Source organism: Marmota flaviventris, chromosome 3 (assembly GCF_047511675.1).
Source record: "Marmota flaviventris isolate mMarFla1 chromosome 3, mMarFla1.hap1, whole genome shotgun sequence".
In the NCBI taxonomy this organism is placed as follows: domain Eukaryota; kingdom Metazoa; phylum Chordata; class Mammalia; order Rodentia; family Sciuridae; genus Marmota; species Marmota flaviventris.
This window is the reverse complement of record NC_092500.1, coordinates 88791066-88819026: the sequence shown is the minus strand read 5'-3', so window position 1 is coordinate 88819026 and position 27961 is coordinate 88791066. Positions and strand designations below refer to the sequence as shown.

General features: G+C 35.1%; 1 protein-coding gene across 9 annotated transcripts in view; it reads right to left on the bottom strand.

Annotated features, from left to right (window-relative positions):
* Abcc9 (ATP binding cassette subfamily C member 9) overlaps positions 1-27961 on the bottom strand; it is a 128066-nt gene that overhangs the window by 41293 nt on the left and 58812 nt on the right. For all 9 annotated transcript variants that reach the window (XM_071610099.1, XM_071610097.1, XM_071610098.1 and 6 more), the window contains 11 exons: positions 23403-23441; positions 21798-21899; positions 19916-20000; positions 18579-18659; positions 11106-11243; positions 10848-10973; positions 6620-6716; positions 4227-4456; positions 3421-3569; positions 3144-3213; positions 1116-1273 (listed from right to left, as the gene is read on the bottom strand). In XM_071610099.1, coding sequence (XP_071466200.1) covers positions 1116-1273; positions 3144-3213; positions 3421-3569; positions 4227-4456; positions 6620-6716; positions 10848-10973; positions 11106-11243; positions 18579-18659; positions 19916-20000; positions 21798-21899; positions 23403-23441 — 1275 coding nt within the window. The remainder of the gene's footprint in view (positions 1-1115; positions 1274-3143; positions 3214-3420; positions 3570-4226; positions 4457-6619; positions 6717-10847; positions 10974-11105; positions 11244-18578; positions 18660-19915; positions 20001-21797; positions 21900-23402; positions 23442-27961) is intronic.

Here is a 27961-nt window from a genome sequence, read left to right as displayed (position 1 = left end):
AAAAAAAAAAAAGAAAAATCTATTTACTATGAACACGCGGTATTTAAAAGACCCTTGCTCATAGGCTAGGGGAAGGCACAATTATATTTTTTAAATTATGAAGTGTTATATATGTTCAGAAGTTCCCATCTGGAACCCCTCATTTTTCTACTTATCTTCCCTGCTCTCCTTCATCTTCTGGGCACTCAAGTCATATTAAATATTTTCGATTTTCTGTATGAACTCGATATCTGCCTTTTATTCTAGCACTAAATCCACATATTAGGATTACTTTGTATAGGTTCTATATTAAGAGGAGACTAAGTTTCTTTGAGAACAGGTTTTTCTCATGTTGGTTGCCTCACCTAGATTAGCACAGATATTTGCAACACAGTAAGTGCTTAATAAGTGTTTGTTGAAATAAAGTGATTCTTGCAATAACAGATTTTACTATACTATTTATAGCAAAGCTTCATGGTGAAACTGTAAATTTTAAAACCACTGATATTATATTTCATTAACTATTCATGATCTTGGCAAATGACAGTTTCTGTATTAACTGAAGAATTTAAAATTCGTGGCTACCCTTCATTTATTTAGCTGGATATTCAAATGTGGGTAAAATGATCCAACCCCAAATTTTCCAACCTCTTAAAGTTATAACACTCTTGTCAGACATTCAAGATTATCTACATTTATAGTCATGGCTGATTTATCACTGATTTTTTTCTTTACTTCTAATATTTCACACCATTACTTTAAAGTTTAAAAATTTGTAAATTTATCTCCACTTTGGAATAAATGATATTAAATTACTTTCTTGGGGACTATGTTTGATTTAGTAAGTTTTCTGCCAATGTCAAGTTCAGAAAAAGAACCAGTGGATAAAAAATTTAGCAGACTTGGAACTCAACAGATCAATACACATGTTAGTGTATGTCTAGTGCTATGTATAAGGCTCAAACAAAAATTTGCAAGAACACTTATACTACATCTAAGAATAGGCATAAGCACATAAAAAATTGGCTGCATTTCTAAATTCCATACCTTATCTGGAAAAAAACACTGCAGCAAATGTAATTCACAGTCAATCAAATACACAGGCTTTTGAAAATGAGTAGAACACTTGTACTTACTTAGAGGCAACTCGGAAATATTTCTGGATGAAATAAAAGGCAACTCCAAGAGGCACAAGAGCAACAAGGAACACGGGAGTGGCATAGGAGATCATCCCAATGGCAGACAGGCAAAGCAGTGTTGAGCGAGTTAGAGATTCCAGAGTTGGAGGGATATGCTATTGAAAAGGTCATTTTAAAGAAAAATGTATCTTAGTTCAAATGAAGCATTGATTACAATGCAACAAAAATATTCATTTTATATTAATGGCAAGTTATAGAGTTATTTACACAATAGTATACATTCATGTTCATAGTAAGCAATTCTTCACTCACTACCCATAGTTTAGTATAGCTATTTACCTATCTATCTACATATCATTGATTAGTTATCTACCTATCTACCTATTTATCTTGGTATTTTATGTAAAATGGCACTATACTATAAATTTTATTCATCCATGTGCTTGTTTTACTTTGCCTGATAAGATGGATTGTAAATCTTCCCAAGTAAGTGTATATAAATCTATTTCCTTTTAATGGATGTATAGTACTTTTAAAAGCTATTTAGGTATACTTCTGCTAGAAGACATTAAAATTAGTTTTCTACAATTCCTTGCTTATATTCTTTGAGTGGCTTTGTTTGGGATTTTACATTTTAAATTTGTCTTTGATGCTTTTAGCTCTATAAAAGTTAATTTAAACAGTCAAATCTATTGGGCTTTATTGTTTCTGAATTTTATATCTTTCTCTTTCCCAGATTCTAAACTATTAATTTATGTTTAATTTTATAATTTATGGCTTTATGTCACCATATTTATTCTATATGCATATGTTTTGTATCTTATGAATAGTTAATCGTTACAATATACTTTATCAAAATAAGTCCTTTTTACTGATTCAAGATGCCAAGTTATTCTACATTAAATTTCTATATATGCTAGTGGTTTTGAATTCTCCATTCTGTTCTTTTGGTCATCTTGTCTTCTGTGATCAATGGAGTATTTTAATTTTATTATAGTTTTTAGATATCTGATAAAGGAATATACACAGAATATAACATACACAGAATTTTAATGACTTCTGAAATTGCTGGATATCTTTTCTTCATATTAGGTGATTTCTAGTTCCTAGTTTTTGTTGTTACTATAAATGGAATGTATTTTTCACACAATTTATTAATTGGTATGTAGAGAAAGTTACCAATCTTCATACGATATGTCTCATCCAGATATTCTGCTGAAATTTCCAGTTGTTTTTCTTTTTTCTTTTGCTAATTATTTTGAATTTTCTAGGAAGCAATCTTATTAACTTTTAACTAGTGAGTGTTCTGTCTCTTCTTTTCCAACATGTATGCCAAGTATCCCTCAAAATGTCTCAGCATGCTTCTCGTCAGCTACATGCATCAAGCATTCTTTTTCTAAATCTAAGATAATTTGTGAGTTTCCAATGCTACTTTGGAACGTCAGAAAGGCCAGATCTGGATTTAATGAATTCCTCCCTCAATCATCCTAAGGATTCTGCTCTTGCAATGATTCTCTGTTGAATCTGACATCTTTAATTTCAAGACAAACTTCTTGAGACCTAAGGATCTTACACTAAACTATAATTCTTAGAACATTCCCTGAACTATCACGCCATCTAAAGCCCCAAGAGCCAATCTAATAAAAGTAAAGAACATCTAAGATAGTTTGGTATTCCACCTGTCATTTCTGGGAGATACTCTACATGGATATTAAACTTTTAAGAATTTTTTTATGAATAGCTATACAACATTAATCAAAATCATTCTTTTTATAATAAAAAACTTTAAATATTGGTTCATTCTTTGCTATGTCACTTTAACACTGGCTTGTAAGTATCCTCTGCTACATGCACAAGTTAGTTTGAATTAAAGTTTTCCATTAATATTTTTTGCTACGAATCATTGCAAACAGGCTTTACATTTTAGCATTCTTTACTGTTAATAGTAATCATGCTTTATCTTAAAATGTAGTTCAGCTTACAGAGAAGCTTATTTTTGAACGTGGAAGTAACCCAGGCACTCACCTGGTCGATGATATTAGTATCAGCTGAAAATCGATTGAGAATCAGCCCCAGGGGAGTGGTATCAAAGAACCTAGGCAGTGAACAGATTGAAGAACATGATAATACTAAACTAACTGGAACCTGAGCAGTATTAAGGGATGTCTAGAGTCGTGAAAATGCCATTGTCCTATTCATTTGCTCAGACTGAAGAAATTCTTTTAACTTTCACATTTCACTTAAAATTTAAAAATGCATATTTTATTATTTTGTTTGTGGGAGCAAAAAGACCTTACTTTACCTTATTGGTCCAAGAATTATCTTATTGAGAAGATTGTGGTGAAGATTTTTGGCAGCTGTGAGACCCATCCATTCTACAGTGAGAGATGTAACCAGGCAAAGGAAAATACCTGCTCCACAAAGTATGCTAAATCCAGCCACATAGTAGGTCTACAAGGCAACCAACATGAAACGTTCATAAGAAATCATCAACTGGGTTTTTCTTTTACTAGAAAACCAAATGTCAAAGTCAGACAAGATGGTTGGCATCTTGCACACTTTAATAGTTAAAGGAGAGCAGTTTTTGCAGATCCAGGACAGTACCCCAACCATATAGTCCCACAGGCCACGGGCCTGTTCACTTCCTTCACTCTCTTTCAGGATTTGTCTAAGGTCAAATGAAGATAGAGAGTTAGTTTTCAGCTTTGAGCATATTCTTGGTTTTCTACTTTTTGCGGAGTTCATTCTTCACCTCCCTATCCACAGAATGATTAGCTAAGACACTGAAATAAGGAGTTAAAATCAAATACCATCACAAGTACAACAAAAAGTACTGCACATTTGTGTTTATAGAACTTCCTTGAATCCAAATACAAACATCATCTTTTCATATTTCTTATGATAAACTTTAAAGATAAAAGTAGTAATAATAGACGTGATTTTTACATTACTGAGTTCATTCTATTTCAGGTTCTGTTCTAATTACTAACTTATGAAATCATTGCAGAAACCCACTGACATTTGGGCTGTTAGCATCTAACTATTGGCATCACTGTTTAATCTCAATAGTTTCCTGATGATTTTAGAGCAGAACTGAACCCACTGTACCTGGTCAGCTTTTCCAGTATTGTTTATATTATACTCAGATGTCCATGTAGCCAGCCAATAGTCTATAGCCACAATAACTGAATGCTTCAAAAGCTTAGAGAAAATCATCAGGCAGAGTAAGAAGAATCCTCCAGAAGTGAGGTACCACCAACAGGTTTTCCATGGCATTTTCGTTCTGAGCCTCATTACAGTAGACATGTTATCATCCTCATCTTCCTCCTCTTCTTCCTCTGCACACAGACATCAAAAAGAAACTTGTTTAAGCTTTAGATGGGCACCATAAGGATGGAATTTTTTATTGTGTACCACAAAACTATTTATAAGTTTCCCTCAAACTTTATAGAAATATAATTAGTCTTGGAAGCTTTAAATGTGTTTAGCAAGACAAACCTCAATTTAAAAAAAAATAGGTGAAAAATGAATGAAGGAAGGGCTAAATAAACATAAAGTCTATATTTGGATAGGACCATTTGCTGATATTCAGATCAAACTGACTAGACGTTTAAAACAGAAGCTTTGTATAGCTCAGGAAGGGGAACCCATGCTTTCTCTGTTCCATTTTAGAATGGTCATGGTGTTAAGTTGACAAAGAGGAAGTTTCAGAGGGTAAAGTCGGTGGCCACAGAGAACAATGGTCAAAGGGGTTCTTTCAAATATTGAAACTGCTTGGGTACTTCAAGTCGGGCTATCCTAAGAATGGACTCCACTGCTAGGGCAAGAACTTTCTGCATTTATTGTCCAGCAAAATTTGGTCTTCTGTATGGCCCAGTGACTGCAGTGCTTCCCCTCCTTTCCTTCTCCAAAGGCAGTTTTCATTACTCATATCCTGTGCATATTCCACAGGGTCACAAGGACAGATGACATGTCTCTGCTTTACAGGTTATCAGACCACAGGGATCCAAGTATGAAAATGTTTGAACTGAATGCAGCAAGTAAGTGTGTTCTCTGGGTGATGACAGGAATGGAGGTTTGCACGACCAAAAAGGTAAACATCTGTGCACTGCTAGCTGTCTCTCCAGCATCCACTCTCTACTTCTACATTAACTGAAATTTCAGGTTGCCCACGGTTGCACATAAAGACAACATTTCTTTACTCTTCCAGTACCTAATATGTCCATGTAATGAACTGGCCAATAGGTGGTAGAAGCAGTACATGCAACTCCAAGTTTCTTAAAGGAAAGGAGGTGCCCACTATTTCCTTTTTCCCCTCCTGATTACTTGAACAGGCATAGGACCTGAGCAGCAGCCTTGGAAGGAACATGGACTATAATGAGCTCTTTAGTGTACATCATCTCCTTTCCTAAGTAGCATATTCTTTTTATATATATATCTGAGAAAATGGATCAAGCCAGCAAGCCCAGAGCAGAATCAGTGTCCCCAGTGGTATACTTCCCACTGGAACAACGGAGGAAATAATTCAGCATAACTCCACTTTTATAGTGGATCAAAAATAATTGTTTTGGAATTCCAGAAACTAATGAATGTTTCTAAGAACATTTTTTTTTAAATCTTATAAACTGAAATGAAGAATTCAGTTTTTCATTCATTCATTTACTCCATGAACACCTGCTGAAACACTGAATAGTCATATGAAACATAAAGGAAGCATGTTTTGTTGTTCTCTGGCTTCCAATTTCAATTTTCTTCACTTCTTAATTGGTTTATTGAAATGCAATTATAAGTAAAAGCTACATAGGTGATGTGTTTACTAGATGGACTTGTGAGGTAGTCCTTACTTATTTGGTGCAAATGTCAAGATAATATAATTATTGTATTTTGTTATTCAGATTTACAGATAGCTTTTCCCCAGCTTCCCATATTAGATCCAGAATAGGGAAGTATAACAACATTTCTTTATTCTCCCAGTACCTAATCTGTCCATGTAATGAACTGGCCAATAGGTGGTAGAAGCACCTATTTTCTTATCCTTTATTGCTTTACTGCCATGAAAGATCATGAATGAGTGAATCAAATGTAGGTACTCCCAAAGTATCTTTCCCATATTTCCCACTAATTGTACATTTCCGAAGAGTTGATATTCTATTAAATAAATATTTTGATTTGGTTATTATACCATTCCATTTTTTTCTGAACAAAGGTCTAGATATGCTTATAGACCGCTGCCTTTTTCTTTCAGTTCTCTGTCATACATGACACAGATGTAATAAGACACACAGTGCTTTTGTATGGGTTGTATACACCTTTCCTTCACTCTCATTCTTTTGATTTTTGGCATTGGCCATTTGATTTAGCTTCCCTCCACCCCACAAAGTGGCCTGTTATTCCTTACAGAGGAACTCACACATCAACTGACAAGGTAAACCCCTAACATTCTATTACCTCATTTGCACATTCAGATACAAGAAAAAATTATTAAAAATGAAAAGATCTACCTTCGTCTTCATCCTCCATCTGGGCTTTAGCCTCTCTTGAGTACATGGCTCTTCGGAGAGTTTTCCTCTCTAAAGTTGTCTGGTCAGCTTCCATATCCTACAGCAAACATTGTGCCATCATTCAAGGAGCTCCCCGCAGAAGAGGGCTTTGACTTTCCGATGAATGACACATGCAGATGGTTTTATGCCATCTCAAGGGTTCTCCGCTCATTCTGGAGACCCAGGACTCCCGACAAAGGAGCAGTTGTAGAAATGTCAGGTTTGTACAAAACACTTCAGCTCCCAGAAGGCAGCGGGGAGCCAGGAACACAGAAACAATTTGATGGCACCAACCCCAGGGGCAGGGAAGTAACTCCACTCACCCTAAAGCATAGCTTCACCACTGCTACTTGTTTTATTTTCAAATCAATTTCAAACACACTAATTTTTCTAAGGACTTATATTTATTAACATAAATATCTTCCTTCCTTAAGAAAATGCATGTAGGGGTTGTGGTTGTGGCTCAGTGGTAGAGCGCTTGCCTAGCATGTATGAGGCCCTGGGTTCAGTCTTCAGTATCACATAAAATTAAATAAATAAAATAAAGGTATTGTGTCCATCTACAACTAAAATAATAATTTTTTAAAAAAAGAAAATGCATGTACACAACCAGTATAACTCCACATCATGTACAACCAAAGATGGGAAATTATAATCCATGTATGTATAATATGTCAAAATGCACTCTACTGTCATGTATGTCTAAAATGAACAAATTTTAAAAATCAAGGAAAAAAAAAGAACATGCATGTCATTCTGGTTTGGCTGAACTCCTATCAGGTATCTACTAGTAATATGTGTTATTTAATCAGAATGAATTTCTTTAGCATCTCATTGAGGGAGGTGCACAGAAGAAAGGGACTTCAATAGGATTTGAAGGAAAGAAGGTAATTTTGAAGGAAACAGGCAATTATGGTCCTTAGGTGCTTAGCAGTTTAAGAGAAAAAGGACCTCAGGAGAGGAAATATGGAGAAAGACAAGGGAAAAGTGCCAAAACCAAACTAAGTTTTTAAGGGTTGATACAGATATGTCCTGTGGCCAAGAAAGGGAAAGCATTCCACTTTTTCCATTTCCTGGCTTCCAACCCCTCAGCCCCGTCCCCTAACTTCAGACCTGAGGTGGTAGTAATGGTTCAGTTACATGGTAGGTTTAACCAGGTTCTGTAGGCCAGTCTGGAAAAATGACCATCACCCTGCTTTTGTGTGGCAAGTGCACTCTGTGTCTCAAAAAACTTATCCACAAACTTTTGGAATCTATGACAAATTGTGGGCTTCCTGTACATAAAAATACAAATACTATCACCAACAACAGAAAACACAGTTTGTTACATCAGTGGGTCAATAAAGTTTTGGCGCTCATTACATAGGTAGTGATCTTGGGTTCTTTGGGCCTCATGTCACATGTGGGATTATGAGACTTGCTCTTCTGTAAGTCTCTATTACTTCCAGATTCTTAGTCAAAAGGGTAAAAGCAGGGCTGGGGTTGTGGCTCAGTGGCAGAGCATTAGCCTCGCACATGCGAGACCCTGGTTTCAATTCTCAGCACCACATTTAAAAAATAAATAAATAAAATAAAGGTATTGTGCCCAACTACAACTAAAAAATGATTTTTTTTTAAAAAAAGGGTAAAAGCAAAAGTGTTTCTTGAATAACATTTTTACAAAGACAATTCCACATTAGAGATTAACTTTGATATGAAAACTAACATTTGTCAATGAGTCTAGAAAAAACACAAAGTGAAAAAAGAATTCCTATCTTTTGTGTAGCATGTAAGGGAATGAAATAAACCTGAATCCTGAAAAACAGATTTTACTGGTTCAATTCCCGACTAGTTGTGAGCATAAGTTTGATCTTGGAGACTGAAAACCACAAAAAGTCTTTAAAGCATTTTTTCTTAAGAATAAATGCTCATATTAACTCATTATAGGATAACTATTTTAAATAATGTTGATATTTGGATTAAATAAATACAAACTTAGTTTTATTTGTCCAATAAATATTGACTGGGCCCGGCCAAGGTAAGGGTAGGGGAGAGCTAGTGAGGGGCATCAAATATTGATTTTGGGTTGGGGTTATAGCTCAATTGGTAGAGTCCTGCCTCCCATGCACAAGGCCCTGAGTTCAATCCCCAACACCACAAAAAAATTGTTGATTTTACTTAATAACATCATGAAGATGATGGTTGATGCCATCCATGCTAGAAGTTTTAATATTTAAACCAGTTAGCAATGCTGTCCCCTTGCCTTTTTTTTGTAGTTTTCATTACTACTATCTTTTAAACATTCCTTCTTATTTTACCCCTTGGCTGTTAAGCTGACAGTTCTTCCTCAAGCCCTGTGGTAGGAGGTTTTGCTTGTCCTTTGGTCTCATTTTCCTTCTGAACTTGCTTCACTTGTTCCGTGTCCAGGCCAGGCTTGCTCAGCTTATCACTGCTGCCATTTGGGATGGATGGCTCTTTGTCGTGGGGCTGCTCTGCACACTGCAAAATGCTGAACAGTATCCCACTAGATCCTAGTAGCAAAAATGTCTTCAGATGCTGCCAAGTGTCTCCTGGGAGGCAAAACCGGCCCTGGCTGATAGGTAAACACCCTTTACCACTGCATACCAAGCTAAACAGAAAGCTGTGCCCACAAAACCTTCCCCGAGGAACTGAAGTGGTCTTGTTCTCCAAATATGTCTTTCTCTGGCTTCAGGTGCCTGCCTTTCATTATGTGGCAGTAACCTCCCTCCATGCCCAGATGGGGACTCTGGGCAGGTGCTTGGTTATTCTGGCTTCTCCTGTCTGCTATCCACCTCACAACTGGATCTATCGTGACCATACCCTCACTTGCTCCATAGCCCCACAGTTGATTTATACTCCTGTAATCTGTCTTTAATTACACAGCTATGCTATCTCAAGTGATCACTTCATTCTAAATACAACTTAATGGACTTTCTTCCTGGCTTGCTTAACAGCATTACTATAATATCAAGCCAACAGCTCTCATTTTTTTTTTCCAGATCTTCTTTCCAAAGTAAACCATAAATTGTCCAACTCCTTAAGCTTACATCATATTCCTTTGTCCCTGGCATTTAGATCACTGAAAAAATGTCATTTGGAGCCATCCCCAGTATGTTTATAATCAAGTTTCCCATAGCACAATTCCTAAGTGGTCACTTACCGACTGTACCCTGTAATGGATTTACACAATCTCACTTAAATCTCAAAACCCTGAGAAATAAGCACAGAAAATTTCAATGGCTCTGTGATTTGTCCTATCTCATGTGTAAATTTTTATATGTATCTTTTCTTCTTAATGTGGTTTGCTCTGGGCTCTTCAGCAAATCCACAAAGAAAGAGAAATATCCAAAATTTGTCTGATTTTCTTCTCTTCCTCTCAATGGAAACATCGTTTTTTTTTTTTTTTTTCTTTCTAAAGTAATTCAGTTTAATTTCCCGATTTTTAAAAGAAATTTGCTGATACAAATATTTCATTTTGTAAAGCTCATTTCTGATCAGCAATACCAAATTCTGGACTCATTCTAACCCAAACTCAAAAAGCAAAACATTTTGAAAATTTACAAATTTAATTGATAATTTCTTCTCTTAACCTTAGTTGTACTCAATTTGGTTTCCACCTCTTTTATTGCTTCATTTAATGTTGTAGCATCGTAGTGCAATTAATTTGGATATGGGACCTGAGTTTAAATTTCACTGGTGTCACTTACACATACTGTACAGATTTAGGCGGGTTACTTGATCTCTCTGAACCTTGGTTTACTCATCTGTAAAAATGAGATAATATTTTTCCATGTTTACTTCCCAGCGTTTTGTGAAATTTAAGTAAAACTGTGTTAAAATAAAAGATTTTGTGGACTGTAAACAATTTTTGAGAGTAAAATTTTTAAAATTTATGTCCTTTTCATCACCTTCCCACATCTCTCAGCTCTCACCCACAGCTTACAGCTTTTCTTCCTTTCAAAATCATCTTGATTCAAATTTAAATGAAAACCTATCAAACCTGACAGTGCTTCATCCAAAAGATAGAATTAAAATTTTATGGGTTCAAAGTAGCATGTTCATGAATGACAATTATTTGGGATATGAGATGAGAACCATTATAATATCAAGCATTAAATGTGATGCTGCTTTAAAAGCAGTATTAGTAATTATACAGTGCATTTCTCACTCTTCTGAAGTGAGCATTTACCTTTTCTAATTCTTGATCTTGCCGATTCATAAGTGTTTTCCAGTGCTCGTAAAGCTCAACATCTTTGGTCTGAATGTCTTTCAAAGTTCCTTCTCTTAGCACACTTCCATCTTTCATGGCTATGATCTAAGGAGAGTGCATATAAGCAGACATGGGCGGAAAAAAGCTTTAAGTGATCCCATAAATGGCTTTATTTCAGAAAGCATTTCTTCACATCTCTATTACGTGTCTGTCATATAAATATAACGCAATTCTCACCCAGTCAGCATGTGTCAGGTATTGTAATTTGTGAGTCACGAGAACAAGTGTCCTTTTGTCATCTTGGAGAAATTTCAAAATCCCCTCCTGCATTAAGTGATCACTCAAGTGAATGTCCAGGGCAGAAAATGGGTCATCCTGCAATCAAGTAAATGGAGGAAGATGAACATTTTCCACACTCTTTATGTAACTCAGTTCCTCTCGAAAGTAGACATACAAATAACAAAGGACCAATTATCTCCAAAGCAAATTTATAAAAAATAGACCTTGTATGACTTTAGTCAGAAAAAGATATTAACTTACAAACGGGGCTTTCATTTTCTCTTTCACTTTAAAAAACACTTAAAAAGTAAGCAAGGATGTTCTAAGTGATTTGATATCTGATAGAATCTTCAAGTTAAAAAACCACATTACTCAGCAACCAACAACAATAGACCAAAGCAAAGAATGAAAAGATAATTGGAGCATCTGAATTCTAGATAATTAAGATGGGCATAGAAAATGCTAATTGTACACAACTGGACTTATTTAATGGGATTGCTTTTATGACTAAATAAGGTAATATACATTAAATTCTTTGTACTAAGAGTATAATAAACACTAGACAAATGTCAGTCATTATTAGGTACAAAAATAACATGCTTCACACTGAATTAATGCCCATCATGTGGGGAAGAGAGTTTTCATGCACTAAGTGATAAAGACATTTAAAAAACGATTTAGGAAATTATGGTTATTGACTTTAGTGATGACGTTACCTATGAATAATATTTTATTCCTATAATGTGATAGCATTGGATTGCATGGTTTCATTTGTTGAGGAATTTAAAAGAAGAAAATTAGAAATCACTGAAGAAAACTTTCTTATTTTTTTTTTTTTAAATCCAAGGTCATAACTTTATTTTTTTTCTGAAGAAAACTTTCTAGTTTTCTCAAAACAATAAATTGCAAAGCAAAATGATCTGTATGGATGGATGATGATGCAGAAATATATAATTAACGGTCAGAAGCACCAGTAATGAAAGGGATGAAGGAAGCTGAGGGATGGATGAAGGAACAGAGCAGTACAAAATGAGAGAGGTTTCTGGTAAGGAACTGAGAAGAGTGATTGCAATCTTGTCTTCTTCATTGCCTCACACCTATTTCATTGCTGTTCCTCTGCGTATGTAATAATATGCAAATTTCTACTTTGTCATGTGGTCCCAAGAAAATAGTGGTTGGATTTTCATTCTAATGCAGATAGGTTACCTATTTCAATATTTATAAATTATAATCCTGGAAAAATTTGGAAACAATTTGGCACCAGTATATTCTCTATATAGATACATACTATTGGCTCATTATGTAGACAATGCCAAATAAAAGCAATTTCTAATTAGATGGAAATTGATATTTGGAAGTTAGTATAAATTTATGTGGGGGCTGGGGTTGTGGCTCAGTGGTGGAGTACTGTGTGTGAGGCACTGGGTTAGAATCTCAGAACTGCATATAAATAAATAAAATAAAGGTCCATTGACAACTAAAAATATTTTTAAAAAGAATAAATGTATGCAGGTGGTCATTACTGGTAGTGACATAATCAGCTCAATAGTTTTTCCAACTTTCCACCAATCTCTGCCTATATAGACAGAATCTTTAAGCAATGTGGCCTTATTAAAATATTTAGGAGAAGCCTTATAAAAAGAAATAGGAGTAAAGCATTTAGATAGTTAAAGGGTGATTCAAAATTGATAATAGCCTTTTAAACATCAGTCTATCTAGGGCTGTGGATATGGCTCATTGGTAGAGCATCTCTGGGTTTGATTCCCAGTACTGCAGACAGAAAAAAAAAATCAAATCTACTGGATATCATAGTTACGATGCTAGTTAAATGGGTGACATAACTAATGTCCACAAAAGGCTTTTATAGAAATACATTTAGCAACAGAAGTTGGACATAACTTTCCTATGTTCATATATGAATACATGATCAGTGAAACTCCACATCATGTACAACCACAAGAATGAAATCCTAATTAGAATATGTATATTCCATGTATGTATAATATGTCTGAATATACTCTACTGTCATGTATATCTAAAACTAACAAATTAAAATATTATATGTAAAGAAATACATTTAGCAACAGAGAGATACCTGTAATTATTTGGTTGATTTAATCCATTTATATCATGGACTACTGTGATAATGTGAGAGTTGAAGAAAATTGTAATTATAGCTGCACACACATACACATATATAATTTTACTTTCTTTGTACTTAAAAATTATAACGAAACAAAATTGACTTAAGGACAGTTATCTTGATCTGAAATTTATTTGAATGATACATATTAGACCCTCTAGATATATCAGTTATCAATTATCTTCAGAATGTTCCAAGAAGTAGTATGTATAAAAGACTGAGTTGGCTTTACTGCTTAGTGCATTGCTTTTTAAAATCATCTCAGACACTAGCTCCTCATCATTTAATTCCTAATTATGATGAAAACAAAATATATGAATTTTCTTATTGTTAGATTTTGGGTAAGTGATAGAATTCTACTGCTTAAATATATGGCTTTTCTTTTAACACAGCAGTCATAATGGAACTTCTGAATTACTTAAAAATGAAAATTCAGGCATCAGTACCAAGTGTTGCAGGGTAAGATATTTTCACAGCAGTAGAAAATAGTTATCACTGTTTCAAGCTCAAACAATGCATTCATCTCCATCCACAACAATGCAGCAAGGTTTTGCTACTAAGATTTGTTTTACAGCAAATTACTGCTTTTAGGAAATCAGATAATTGTCATGGGGTAACTTGACTGCTTTTGAGACACATTTTAGCTTCTCATTTAAAAAAAAACCCTAGGAACCTTGTTGATACAGGCCAAACTATAATTCTTTCTGAGAATTTCTCACATATACTAAAAATAAGACATGAATTATAAATGAGTTTTTATAATTTAATTTGGTTTTCATAAAATTTTGGCTTTAAATGTTATAAGCTAGCAAGGGGTAATGAAAAGTTCATTATTTCTAAATTAAAGGACCCTAAATTGTAGTTCTACACTGGGTAATGCTTCAAAATGTCATTTCATTAGTATAATGAATAAGAAATGTATTATTATGCAAACGAATAATAATGAAGAGACTAGGGAGAAATTACATCAGATCACTACAAAGAGCCAATAAAATAGTGTAGTGTGGTGGTGCACATCTGGAATCTCAGTGGCTCAGGGGGCTGAGACAGGAGGATTGAGCGTTCAAAGCCAGCCTCAGCAACAGAGATGCACTAAGCAACTCAGTGGGCCCCTGTCTATAAATAAAACATAAAAATGGGCTGGGGAATGTGTTTCAGGGATTGAGTGCCCCTGAGTTCAATCCTTGGTACCCCCACCCCACAAAAAAAAAAAGAGATTCAATAAAATATTGTAGTAAAAGTCTCTATAAATCATTTTGAGACTATTGTTTTAGTTTTACTTTCTGATAAATAAAGCCATAGTGGATTAATATTATGCTTATATCTTCAATGCATCACAGTGAGAATTTTGTCTTCTGAGAATCATTTAAAAAGAAAGTGTGGTGATTAAGAGCACAATCTGTGACCTGAACAGAGAAGAAAACAAGAGAGTGAACCTAGAGAATAGAAGATCTTTGCCAGCTGATCCTCTGATAAGGGATTAATATCTAAAATATAAAAAGAATTCAAAAAGTCCAACAACAAAAAACTAATAACCCAACTAAAAACAGACACTTCTCAAAATAAGAAATAGAAATGGCCAACAAATATACAAAAAATTGTTCATCTTTAGCAATCAGGGAAATGCAAATCAAATCTACATTGAGATTTCATCTCACTCCAGTTAGAATGGCAATCATCAAGAATACAAATAACAATAAATGCTGGTGAGGATGTGGGTGGGGGAAAAGGCACACTCATACATTCTCGGTGGGACTGCACATTAATATAATCACTCTGGAAAGCAGTATGTATGGAGATTCCTCAAAAGGCTCAGAATAGAACCACCATAGGATCTAGCTACCCCAGTCTTTGGTATTAATGCTAAAGAACTAAAATCAGCATACTATAAGGATGCAGCCACATCAATGTTTAAAGCAGCACAAATCACAATAACCAAGTTATGAAACCAGCCCAGGTGCTCATCAACAGATAAATGAATTAAAAAATGTGGTATATATACACAATAGAATTTTACTCAGCTATAAAGAAAAAATGAAATTGTCCTTTGCTGATAAATGGATAGAATTGGAGAACATTATGCTAAGTGAAATAAGCTAGACTCATACAGTCAAGGGTTGAATGTTTTCTCTCATATGTGAAATCTAGACCAAAATAAGGAAAAACAAAAGTGGGAGGTTCCCATGAAAACAGAAAGTAGATCAGTGGAGTAGAGGAAGGGGACTGAAGGGGAGCCTGGTGGGATAGGAAAAGGGAGGAACTTTGGAATTAATCTGACCAAACTTTTCTAAGTACATATGTGAATATACCACAGGGACTTTCACCTTCATGAATATATAATTTAAAAAACTTAAAAAAAAATGTACCATGAAATCAAGCCCCACCCCCAGATTTATATCCCTGCTTCACTATTACCATCTGTGTGACCTTGGATACACGTATACCCAAAAGCCTTGTTATCATTACCAATACAGAGAAGTAACAACACTGACAACAAATAATAACCAAATCTAAGGGGTTATTGCATACATCAAGTGAGCTAATGTGAATCAAGTACTTATGATCATATCTAGGTGATAGACAGTCATTAGTAATGACAGGTATCATCTCTACTCCATGGCTTCATTGTGGAACATCTTGGCATTGTAGTCAAATGTAACCTTTTGTACAACTTAATAAACTCAGGCTTGATGGATTGAGAAGCATATCTCAAGGTTGTCTGTATATTCATACTTTGGGGAGATACTTCCTTTAAAGAAAGCAAGGAAATTTGCTAAATGGCCAATTCTATGAATGTCCCATTCAAGAGTATTTTTTTAATGTTTTTTAATGTTTATTTTTTAGGTGTATTTAGACACAATGCCTTTACTTATTTATTTTTTATGTTGTGCTGAGGATTGAACCCAGGGCCTCACACGTGCTAGCAAGTGCTCTAATGCTGAGCCACAACCCCAGCCCAAGAGTATTTTATTTTAATATACATATATACACTTTTTATAAATATATTCTCTTCAATATTCAATTAATATATTTAAGCAAAATATTTTTATGGATATGGATTTTTAAAGATTTTTTTATGGAATATATTAATTGATATACACAGTACATTTGCAGATGCCATAAGATTTCAAAAATAACTAATATTCTTGATACAAAATTCAGATATTTTCATGTGGCTTTAATGATGTGTTAAAGCTAACATGATAAAGTTTATTTAGAGAAAAATATAAAACTATTCAAATAATTATTTTACAAGTAAGATCCTTAAAGAGAGAGTAATGACATTATTGCCTTTGTTTCCTCTCACCCTGCATAGAAGATGAAACTGATTGATGGAAAAGAGGAAGGGAAGAAGAGAGGGAATAGGTAAATCTAGAAGAATGTAAATTAAGGCAAACTATGACAAGAATGTTAAAATGTTGAACCATGGCTGCATGAAATTGTTACATTTGTTATTGCAAAAACATAAAGAGAATAAATAAATGGAAAACTACACAGGAGCAAATTTAAATCACATTATAACTTTCCAATAATAAGAACTGTCTGTTTTGGGATAATGGCCCCTGTCGATGCCCATGTCCTACTTCTTAATACCTGGGGCTACTTTATAGATGTGATTAAGATGAAAGACCTTGAGATAGGGAGATTATCCAGATAAACCCAAACCAACTACAGGATTCCTTAAAGTAGAGAATTTTTCTGCATGAGAGAGAGGGAGATGTGAGTGGTCAGCAAGATACAATCATGCTGACTTTGAAACCAGAGAAAGGCAACTGTGAGCCGAGGAATACAAGCAGCCTCTAGACACTACCAAAGCCAAGGAAATGAATTCTCTTCTAGAGCCTCCAGAAGGAACACAGACCTGCTGACACTTGGTTGGACTTCTACACTACAGAACTGTAAGATGCTACATTTGTGCTATTTAAGTCATCCGTTATAGTAATTAGTTATAGCATCACTAGGAAATATATACACTGTCCAACAAGAGAAAGGATGACTTAAAGATAAGCAGTGTATCTTCAGAGAGTGATCAGGAAGCTGGTAAAGATGATACTAAAAGTATCCTGCAATGAATGGTTGGGAAACCAAAATAAATTAACCTTTTGACAACTTTAAGTTCAATAATTTGACAACTGATGTCAGTGTTATTAAATTTCAGGCAATAGAATCAACTGGGATATAAGATCATACCCAGAGGACCTTTTGATTTCCAAGTCTGTAATCCTTATATGGTACAGTCATTAACTGGTCCCAAGTTTTAAGAACTCATTTCCAATTGTGGGTCCAGCCATTATACAAAGGATGTACAACTACCTAGGTAGTTGCTAGATCCTGCTGTGACATTTATTTGTTTATTTATTTTAAATTTCAGAGACAGATGCTTTTAGAGGTTTACTCTGAAATGAATTTCCAGAGTGTCCCAATTCTTCAACTCTCTCAAGTAATGCAAACTCAGTGAGAAACACCAAAATCAATCTACATTTTGAATAGGTTCTAAAGATAAGATGGAATGAGAACTCTAAATAAGGTCTAAAAATCAGATTTATAAATGGTTAACAGTTGCCCAGAGAAGAAAGCAGGGAAGGATGTATTTCCATACTCTGCTTGTCTCTAACATATATTCACTACCTATAAAGTTATTTTACCTACTGCCTCCTGGAGGAACAAAAATAGACCAAAACTATAATCAACATAATCACAAAGTTTGTGAATCTGTGGATAGAGACAAACTATGAACCCAGGATAATCATGAGAATCATCCATGGAGATTTTTAAAGACAGATTTTAGACTCTTCCTTTACTGCTTATGATTCAGGTAGAGCCAAGATTTCTATAGTTTGAGGCAGCATCACAGACAATCTTACCTAAAGCCTGAGTTGCATACCACTGGAATGCAGTACTGTGCTTAATCACCTTGTGCCCATCAAGGATATATTTTTTAGCCTTTCTTTCTTTGTCATTGAATATAAATGAGAAGATGTACGATTCTGCCCAGTAGATCCAATATCATCCACATTCCCTCATTAATGATCCTCCTGGTCAAGAAACTCAGATAAACCCCACTTAGAGCACCCCAGTCCTTGGACACCAAGCTGAATTCCAAAATCTCAGCTCTCCATGTCAATCTTCCACTGATTTGTGCCATATGGATTTGGTTCACCTGTATGCTCTATGATTTCACAAGTTAAACCATCTTCCCTTAAGTTACTGGACTTGTCTTTGCAAAGACTCTCATTGGTTTAGAGGGAAAAATGAAATAGAAATAAAAGACAGGATTATATTCTTACCAAGAAGACAATGTTGGTGTTTTGATAGAGAGCTCGTGCCACACAGATTCTTTGCCTCTGCCCCCCACTCAGGTTGATGCCCTAGTGAAGAAACACCCATTTTTTTCCATTAGTAAAAAAAGAAAAAAAAATCTGTTAGCAAAAAATATCCTTAGAATAAAAAAGCCTCTAAATATTTTAATTGTGGTTGCATTGGTAAGAAAAAATGAAAACTGTCTAGTGGTAAATGATTGAATTATTTCAAGATAGTTTTTGACTGTTATAATCCTCCTTTCACTCTTGACAGAGAGCTCTGCTGTACAGAAGCATTAATAACCAAAACACTTGGTAAGTGCCAAAGATTACAAGCCATTTCAAAATTTTTTTCTAGTTTCCTGAGTTGTTTCTGTAGTTTATTTAATACATACCTCTTAAATTTGATATTATAAATTATGTTAAACAGTACTATACATCAACATTCTTTCATAATTAAGTATTAATTATAAACATTTAAAAAACTTGCATTCATTTAGCAGTTAGTATGCACCAGGCTTGTATAAATGGCTTCACATTTCCTTTGTCTTTTTTTCTTATAGCAATTTCAACATGTACATCTTGTTCTCACATTACACATGTTGAAACTGAGGCTCAGAAAAGTTAAGTCAATCCTCTTAAATACTGTATTATACTGCAATAAAGAATAGTCATTAAGAATAAAGATGACAAAGTTACAATAATCCTGGCAGCACTCCTAACTTTGCACTTGGGCAAGTTCCTTAACTCTTCTCAGTCTTGGTTTTCTCAGCTGTAAAATGTAGAGAACATTAACACCCATAACACAGATTTGTTGTCAAAGTTGATAATGCATTTACCCAGCACTTGATACCTCTGAGGGTTAAAAACTTTTAGCCAATAATGTCACAAAGACTGCAGGTATAAACATTTTTCAGGAGGTCAAAATAGCATGACGTCAATGTAAAGTATGTTTACAGGAAGAAAAAAAGAACACTTCAATAAGAATAAATAGATGTTGACAAGAGTGGAAGAAGCTGTCGGAAGCAATCTCAGTTTCCAAAGCAATGAAAGTAAACTCCAAGTAAGGAAAAACACATTTGGTCAAAGCAGGGATGTTTTTTACTTTCCTTGAGAATCCCCGAGTGGTTAGCACAACATTGTTTGGTTACTTAATAAATACTTAAGGGACAGTGGCATCAAAGGACTCCTGTCCTCACATTTTGGAATTTGTCAGTAGGACAACAAGCAATTCCTAAGCTCTCAAAGTTCATTATGTTCCACTAAGAAACAAAAGGCTTTTCTAGAAATTTGTCCATTGATTAAACAAACTATACATAGCTTACCCTCTCTCCAATTTCAGTTTGGTCTCCAAATGGTAATAAGTCAATATCCGGCTGAAGAGAACAGGCATCCGTGACAGCTTTGTACCTTTGGGGGAAATGGTTTTGAATTTTTAACCACTTTTAATACACTGCCCATAAACAAGCTCTCAGGTTCAATAATGTAAAAGCCATAATAAACCATTTACTGATCAATTTAATGTATACTAGCCTCTAGGCACGGTTTGTGGATACAAAGATAAATAAGGCATAGGTTCCCATTCTTCTCATCACAAAAATAATAGCAATGGAGTTAATGCATATGTTAAATAGTTAGATTTAGTCATCTCACAACATGTACATATTTTGAGATTTCATGTTGTACACAACGAGCACATATAACTCTGTCAATTAAAAAAAAAACGTTCAAAGCTAGAGTACAGAGCTGAAGACTGATACAAAAACTTAATAAAAGGTGCCTTGTGAAGTACAATTAGTGGAGGTGGGTCCTTATCACTCCTAGAATATAAGGAAGAAATGACTAAACGTTTTTAGAAGATACAGGAAGTAATGCTTAAACAATATCCAGTAAGGTAAGCAGTAATCCTCCAGGAAGACAACGTGGTAAAGGAAGAACAAGGGATTTCATAAGGTAAAAAGGTTACGAATGCACACAAGGGACAACAGGAGGGTCACTGTGGCTAGAGCTGAGGCTGCAAGTGGGTGTCCATGCGTTTGTCATGTACACTGAAGGGAGCAGAAGTAGAAAGCAAGGAGGATTGATAGATAGCACTCAAGCTGATCTGAGGCTGCAATAGGGAAGCGGATGAGTTGGAAGTGTAGGAGAGCCTGGGAGTTGGAGATGGTTGGGGAAACATGGATCGTTTTGTTTTCTTAGTCCCGAGTCTTAAAATATTCAGGTCATTCTTGGTTATTCCATCTTCCATGCCTCCTCGTGTTTGTCTTTTCTTACTCTAGAATGTTTTTTCTCAACCATCCATTCTTTCACATTTCTTTTGTCACCCCTAAATTCAGGTGACACGCTGCATGCCTGGGTGATTATTCCCACTAATTTTGAAGTGTTTCCTTGCTTCCAGTTCAGAATAAATCTGTCTGCATCTATTTATATGGATAGCCACTCTGTCATGTTTTACTTCCAGATTAAACATCATATTCACCTTGCTAATCCCCTACCTAAAGCTTACAGAATCTCCCCAGAATACACACAATGATAGCCACTTAGCTTTTATGTCCTCCAGGAGCAAAACTCAGCCTTCAGAATCCCCATCTGTCTGCCTTATTCCCAAGCCCCCAAAAGACCCATGAAATTTGTTCTTCCATTGTCTTTCTCCTTCTCTCCCCTCATCTTCAGACCCACCCACCTTCATCTCTGAAGGTGGCTCAGTAAAGGGTCATATGTTCCAGGGAATATGTTTGAGAGATAGAATATTCTGGCTGCTCCTGTCACTAGATTCTCATCCCAAACCCTTCTGTCCACCGTTAACTCCCCTTCTGCACCTTACTGGGATTTTCCCTTCACTGTTATTTGCTTCCATAACCTAAGCAAGTCCCCTATCCGACACACACTTAATATCTTTATTTAATCTTGGTGTATTAACTGTTCTTGATCAGGTTCTAGGATAGGTTGGAACTTCCAAAGAGGATGTTCTTAAAAGAACTGATTCAAAAGACTTTGGTGGGGGGCTGGGATGTAGCTCAGTGGCAAAGCGTCTGCCTTGCATTCGCAAAGCCCTGGGTTCGACCCCCAGTTCCAAAAAAAAGACTTTGGTGGGAATGGAAGTGGGGCAAGCAGTCCCAAACAAGAAGGTTCTAGAAACCATGGATCAAAGGCATGGATTAGAGATAATTGTTCTTTCAGTTCTAAATTGTACACATGCAAAATTACCTCTGTTTGTTGAAAGGACTTCCAAAGGTAATATTTTCTTCTACTGTAGCATTTAATAACCAAGGCTTTTGTGCTGCATAAGCTACAGAATACCTGTTCCTACTGGAAAATGGAAAAGAAAAATAAAACACTGAAATTATGCAAGGTGCAAAGATTTTAGCATAACTAAGAAAAAGAATAGTTGACAAAACATCTCAGACCCAGAAATGGGAAAATTTTAAAAGAAAAAATTTCAAAGACCACCAATCTTATGAAGATATGATTAAATAAGCCACTTAAATTAAAGGGATTATAATTTAACCAAATTATCATCTAATGTATAAAAATTGACTGTACTATGCTGATGAAGTGTTTTAAGGAATGAACTACTAATTGAAATTGTCTTTTCTAAAATGTTTATAATTTTTAAATAATTAAAAGATTAATAGCAATTCACTCTCCAAAAGCCACAGATATTTTAATTTACATTAGAAGTACTTTATAGAACTGTGAATTTTATATGTAGACCTTTAAAAAGGCATTAATTAATGTTATAATTATAGTATTATTTGCTGCTTAATTACACTAACATATTTTAAGGTAATAGATTATATATAATAAAGAATAATAGATTGAAGAGCCCATTTCAGTATTGAAATTATACATTTTAAAAGTACACATTTCAAAACATATTGAAATAGTTTATTTAAAAAAATAACTTCCTCCTCTCCTTTCCATTTTTTTTGCTTGAAAATTGTACCAGATGTCTATACATCAGACTTTAATTTGCAATACTTAGGAAAATACATATGAGCTAAAGATAAAGAGGATGGTGGGACGCGTTGGGGAAGGGATCAGATCAGCTTACAAGTCAGACTTCCACAGTTAGTTCATGATCTGTAAGTACTAATGAAGGAATTAAAGTTAAAGGAGAGTAAGGTTAAAAAAGAGACATTACAAATGCTCAGTGATCATCATGGACCATTTTAGGATTAGAAGACATGATAATGCATGGTATGCTAGCCGTCTTTCAGACGATTATATATACAGTGAAACAGCGGTTCCCAAACTCTACATGTCAGCCACCCTTTCCCCTGGTCTTCAAGTTATGTTTTAGTTTTAGTTTTATTTTGTTTTTTTCCTGGATGGGGATTAAACCCAGGGTCTCAAGCACGCTATGCATGTACTTCAGCACTGAGCTCAGCCCTGAGCTTCCTGGGGCTTTTTTAGTTTGTTTTTTAAGTAGATACAGCACTTGCTCAACATCTCTACTTTTAGGCAGACCTTATCATTGTTTGACTCCCACAGTCAACATATGCATTAATTCCCACATTTTTATTTTATGAACTCTCAAATCTAATTTAACAAGGACAGTTTTAGTTTTAGCCAAAGTGGACATCATGTGGCTCACTGAGATGAAAACAAGGCCACAAGGAGCCATTTTGTTTCATCAGTGAATTCTTTTAGCAGCCTGTAAGGTTGGGAACCACTGCTGTTGCAAATATGCTGGCACATTAAAAGAACTGTATGTCATCAGAATGAACAATGCCGAGGAGTAAGGGATTAAAGTAAAGACCAAGGAAGGAAGTTATTCTTATTAAACTCAGGTTAAAATAGAAATAATACCTTCTGGTTGCTTCAAAAGAAGGCTCAGATTCATTTACACTGCAAGTATGGCAAACAATGTTCATTAATTATGAAGTATAAATACAGAATGAATATGTGTACATATCAGGCAAGGGATAAAATAAACATTGGAAATATTAAACAGCTTACAGACAAACCAGATTTAAAACAACAACAACAATAAAAAAAACTTCTTCTTTTATGTCTTCTTCAGCTAGGAAAAAACTATTTAATAAGTTTCCAAAACATAGATAACAATGTTATCCTTTGTAAAAATTCTGGTGCATACAATTCCAACTCTGTTATCATTAGTTGTGGAAATTTGGGTAATCTCTGTAGAATAAAGTTTTCTAGTTTCATAAGGACTCTACATTTCCAGCATTCCCCTACTTTTAAATTTTGAATTTAATCTGTTTAAATTTATAAGTAACTACCTTAAGGCATGAGTAGAAGAAATACTTTGGGGGTTTAACCATAGAAGATACAAAAAACATAGCTGGCTCACAGAAGCTTGTAAGAAAAACAGATATATATGGTATGTCTAACTACAATATCTGAATATCATAATTATGTGAGTTATGTAAAAAGTCAGCTCTGACTAATTGCATTTAGTTATACCTATGAGGAAAAATTGATTTATTTTATTATCCTAATTTTTATAACAGATTCTGTTGAGCTGTATCATTCTGAAGGATATGAATTTAATAATCACACATATGTTTAAGCCTATAGGAACTACAAAAATAAATCCTATTTGTGGAAAATCTCATATGCTTTATGTGGTGAAAATTCACCTAATGGCATTATGTAGTGATATTTGGTTTAGAATTTTTAAGGACTATTTTCCCTATTGCATACTGCTAATGACATCTTGATATAGATGATGGAGACAGGAAGAAACTATCTCAGACTAAAAATTCCTATCAATAATGATTATTCCCTTTTTCAGGTTATCCATAAAAAAATCAAGTAATGAAATACTCAATTTCCTAGCAATATTTTCTACAGAATATGCTTTAGAGACAAAGACATTTAGATTTCATTTTTTAAAAAGCCATAAAATGACCTCAATAGTTTTAGCTAATCTGAAAAAGAGAGAGAAGTAAGGAGGAAGAGCAGGTGTGTAACAGAAATTAATGGGTTGGTTTGCATATTGATTAACCAGGTAGACAGGCTCATCAGACATTTGAAAATGTCATCTCAGGCTGGAGACATGGATTTGAAAGTCATGAACTTACTCAATAATGACTGATTAAAGTCCAGCTATTTTCAATACTAATTAAAATATTTATTAATCTCCTCCTAGTATAGAGAATACTAGAGATACAGTGGGCTAGGAGGATCCATTCCTTCTTTCTTGCTATTTCACTTTTGGGGGGAAGTCCAACTCCCTCCAAACCCTAAGGAAGAAACACTAAGATAGGTGAGGTACAGGGCGGTACTGGATCGCAGATACCCAAGCCACTTCTGACTAATCAGGGTAAATAGCAGAACTAATGGCAGAGGAATAATTAAGAGTGGGTTAGATGAATAAAAGATCCATAGTACTTTAGACTAGAGAAAATACAGATTGGACGGCCATCAGGTATCCTGCTCAGACAAGGAACGGATATAAATTCAGCATGGCTAAATTGTGTGTTTAAGTCAAGAAAAGGATTTAATAAACTTAAAAAGTTAAGCAAGCCAGATAATGAAGGTGCTTATAAACCATTTTACAAGACTTGAGTTTTTCCTTAGAGTAACAGTAAACCACTGAAAAGGCTTAATCAGGAGAGAGAAAGAAAGGTTCTGTTTAGAGACATTACTCCCATTGCGGAAGGTAACAAGTGAATTGGAGGGAATAAGACTGGAGGTGATGCAGAGACCACTGGAGGCTGTCAGGGTAATGAGGATAAGAAGGCAGTGCCCCTAATCAGAGCAATGGGGGGAGGGAGACACATTGAGAAAGCTAGCATTGTGACTGATTGGAGGGAGAGACTGAAGGAGAATAAGGAGTCAAGAGAAAAAAAGAGAAAGTATCTACAGTGGTAAGAGAAGGAGCTAGAGCAGCATTTAACATATTCAGTGCCTAAGAAACAACCAAATGACTACGGCCAGGAAGCAGAATTTCAAACTCAAGAAAGAGATCTAAGAGACAAATGAAAAACTTTGGAGTGTTTTCTTTCACAATATATATCTTGGATACTGAAACTTTGGATTCCATCCTTTATTAGTAAAAAGCTCATGTAATGGCTCTTGTTTCATAAGAGAATAAAAGATCAGGAGCAGAGAGTGAAAACTAAAATCAGAGGAAGTGTTGTACCCAGTATGTGCAGATGTAGAAAAGGATAAATACTGAATCCTGAAAAATGTCACTGCTCATCAAAATGGCTAATCAAGAGAAATCTGGAGAAGAAATCAAGAGGAGTAGGCAAAATTTTAAGAGGTAAATTGGACTGTAAATTTTATTGGAAACTAAGCAAGGAGACCTTTTGAGAAGAAAGGTATTGGTAATGATGTCAGTGGCTAGGAGGTCAAGGAAGATAATGGCTAGAAAGGTTTCAATGAGCTATATGCCAAGATGCCATTGATGACTTGGATAAGAATAGTTTTATTGGAGTAGTAGAAGTAGAAACAGATTGCAGTGGACTAAGGTGAAAATAGAAAATGAAGAATTGGATATGATGTTGCTTTATCTACCAAAGGAAAGGAATGGAGGGTAGCTGCAGTAGGCTTTGGGTCAAAATTAAAAAGATAGATGGTAGATAGGTAGATAGATGACAGATAGATAGATACATAGATATAGATAGATAGATAATAGATGTAAGAGTCTTCTTAGCTACAAACAGAAATGGGGTAAAAGCTAGGAACTGGACCATGTATGACACATATAAGGAAAGAAAGACAGCAAGCTGTGGCTTCAGCGTCTCAGAATCTAGTAAGAAGACCATATTACATTTTAATAATTTCAATCAGGAGCAGAAGAACCAGAAAATGAAGTATTTTCAAGTCCTGGGAGGATAAAAGAAGACTTTGCTAAGGAAATAAACACCCGACTTGACAATAGAAGAAAGAGGGAGGCTGGAATATGTGATTTGAAGGGACTACCCTCAGTTCATGCCCCTGGAGCACAGTGTCAAGGGTGGGTGGAATGAATGGCAGAATAGCAGCTGTAAAAGTTAAACAGGGTCCAGGTCATGAAAGGTCTTTGGGACATTTCCCATATTCTTTTCTCTGTCAGTCAATACAAGATTATAAGCTAGAGGGAAGTAGTTAGAGTTTCATGTCAGAAAGGTAAATCTGCCAACAGTGTGCAGAAAAATTAAGAAGCCAGTAGAGTGAGTGGTCCACATTAAGTGGTATGTACCTGAACTAGGGAAACTAAAATAGACATAGAAATGTAAGGATGGGCATCAGAAAATTGGAAGAATGGAGATAGTAATTGGCTAGATTTTGAGGCTGATGGAAAGTGGAGTCTAGGTTGATGCATTGAGCTCTGACTTAGGCACCCACCAACTGATTTTGGGGGATAAGGATACAGCGTAATCAGGAAACAGGAGGAGAAGCAGGATTTGGAGATATGAGAGATAGAATTCCAGTTTGTAGGTATTGAATTTGCAGCTTGTATAAGCCTTTTTGGAGAGCTATGGGTCTTCAGAAGGAAGACTGTCTCAAAATGTATAGTAGGTATTATTAGTACTTAGAGAGTATCAGAATCAAAGTCATAATTTAAAGGATGATTGAAGGAGTTCCTATTGTCTATAGTAGACTCAGAAGAGCAGTCAAAAGGATGGAAGGAGAATTAGAGTATTCTTCCACTTCTTTCATCACAACTTTTATTGCAGCTCCTGACTTTCTTACTCATTGATTTTGGTTTACACTTAAAATGCAAGGTCATATGGTCATTAATTTATTCACCTCCCCCTAAGAAATTCCTTCTTGGCCCTATTCAGTTAGGTCACCCATTTTGTTTTTATAAAATCTTGTACTTCTCCTTCTTGGTATTTATATAAAAGAATAATTAAATATAATTTTTTTTCTTATTTTCTCATGGTCTCCTCTGGTAAACAGTAAATTTCCATGAAAATAGGGGCCTGGCTATCCTTATCTACTTATTTATCCTCTAACAACTAATATCATGATTTGTATGTAATAGATATACAATAAATATTTTTGGTAAGTGAATAAATGAAAGTGTCATGGAAATCAAGAAATGAATTGGTTTCAAGGAGTCGTGAGTGGTGAAGTGTCAGAAGCTATGAAGAAGTTTAGTAGGTTTGAGAGCTAACAAGTGGGACCCAGCCCTTACGCAGGCATTGGTGAGAACTTTGTCTAGATGGCCACTCACAGAATGAAAGAAAAGAAAGGAGGTGAGTGTGGTAGACTGCTCTTTTGAAAAGAGAAATGTCCCAGTTGCTTGAAAGACAGGCAAAGCCATTTTTTAATAGAGGATAATGGAGTGTGAAGAGCAAGAAGTAAAGATAAAAGTGATAATTAAAGTAGTCAGTTCTTAAAAAGGCGAGAGAGCACAGAGGAGATCTTAATTTCTGAGAACTGTCCTCCAAAGTTCTAGGTATATT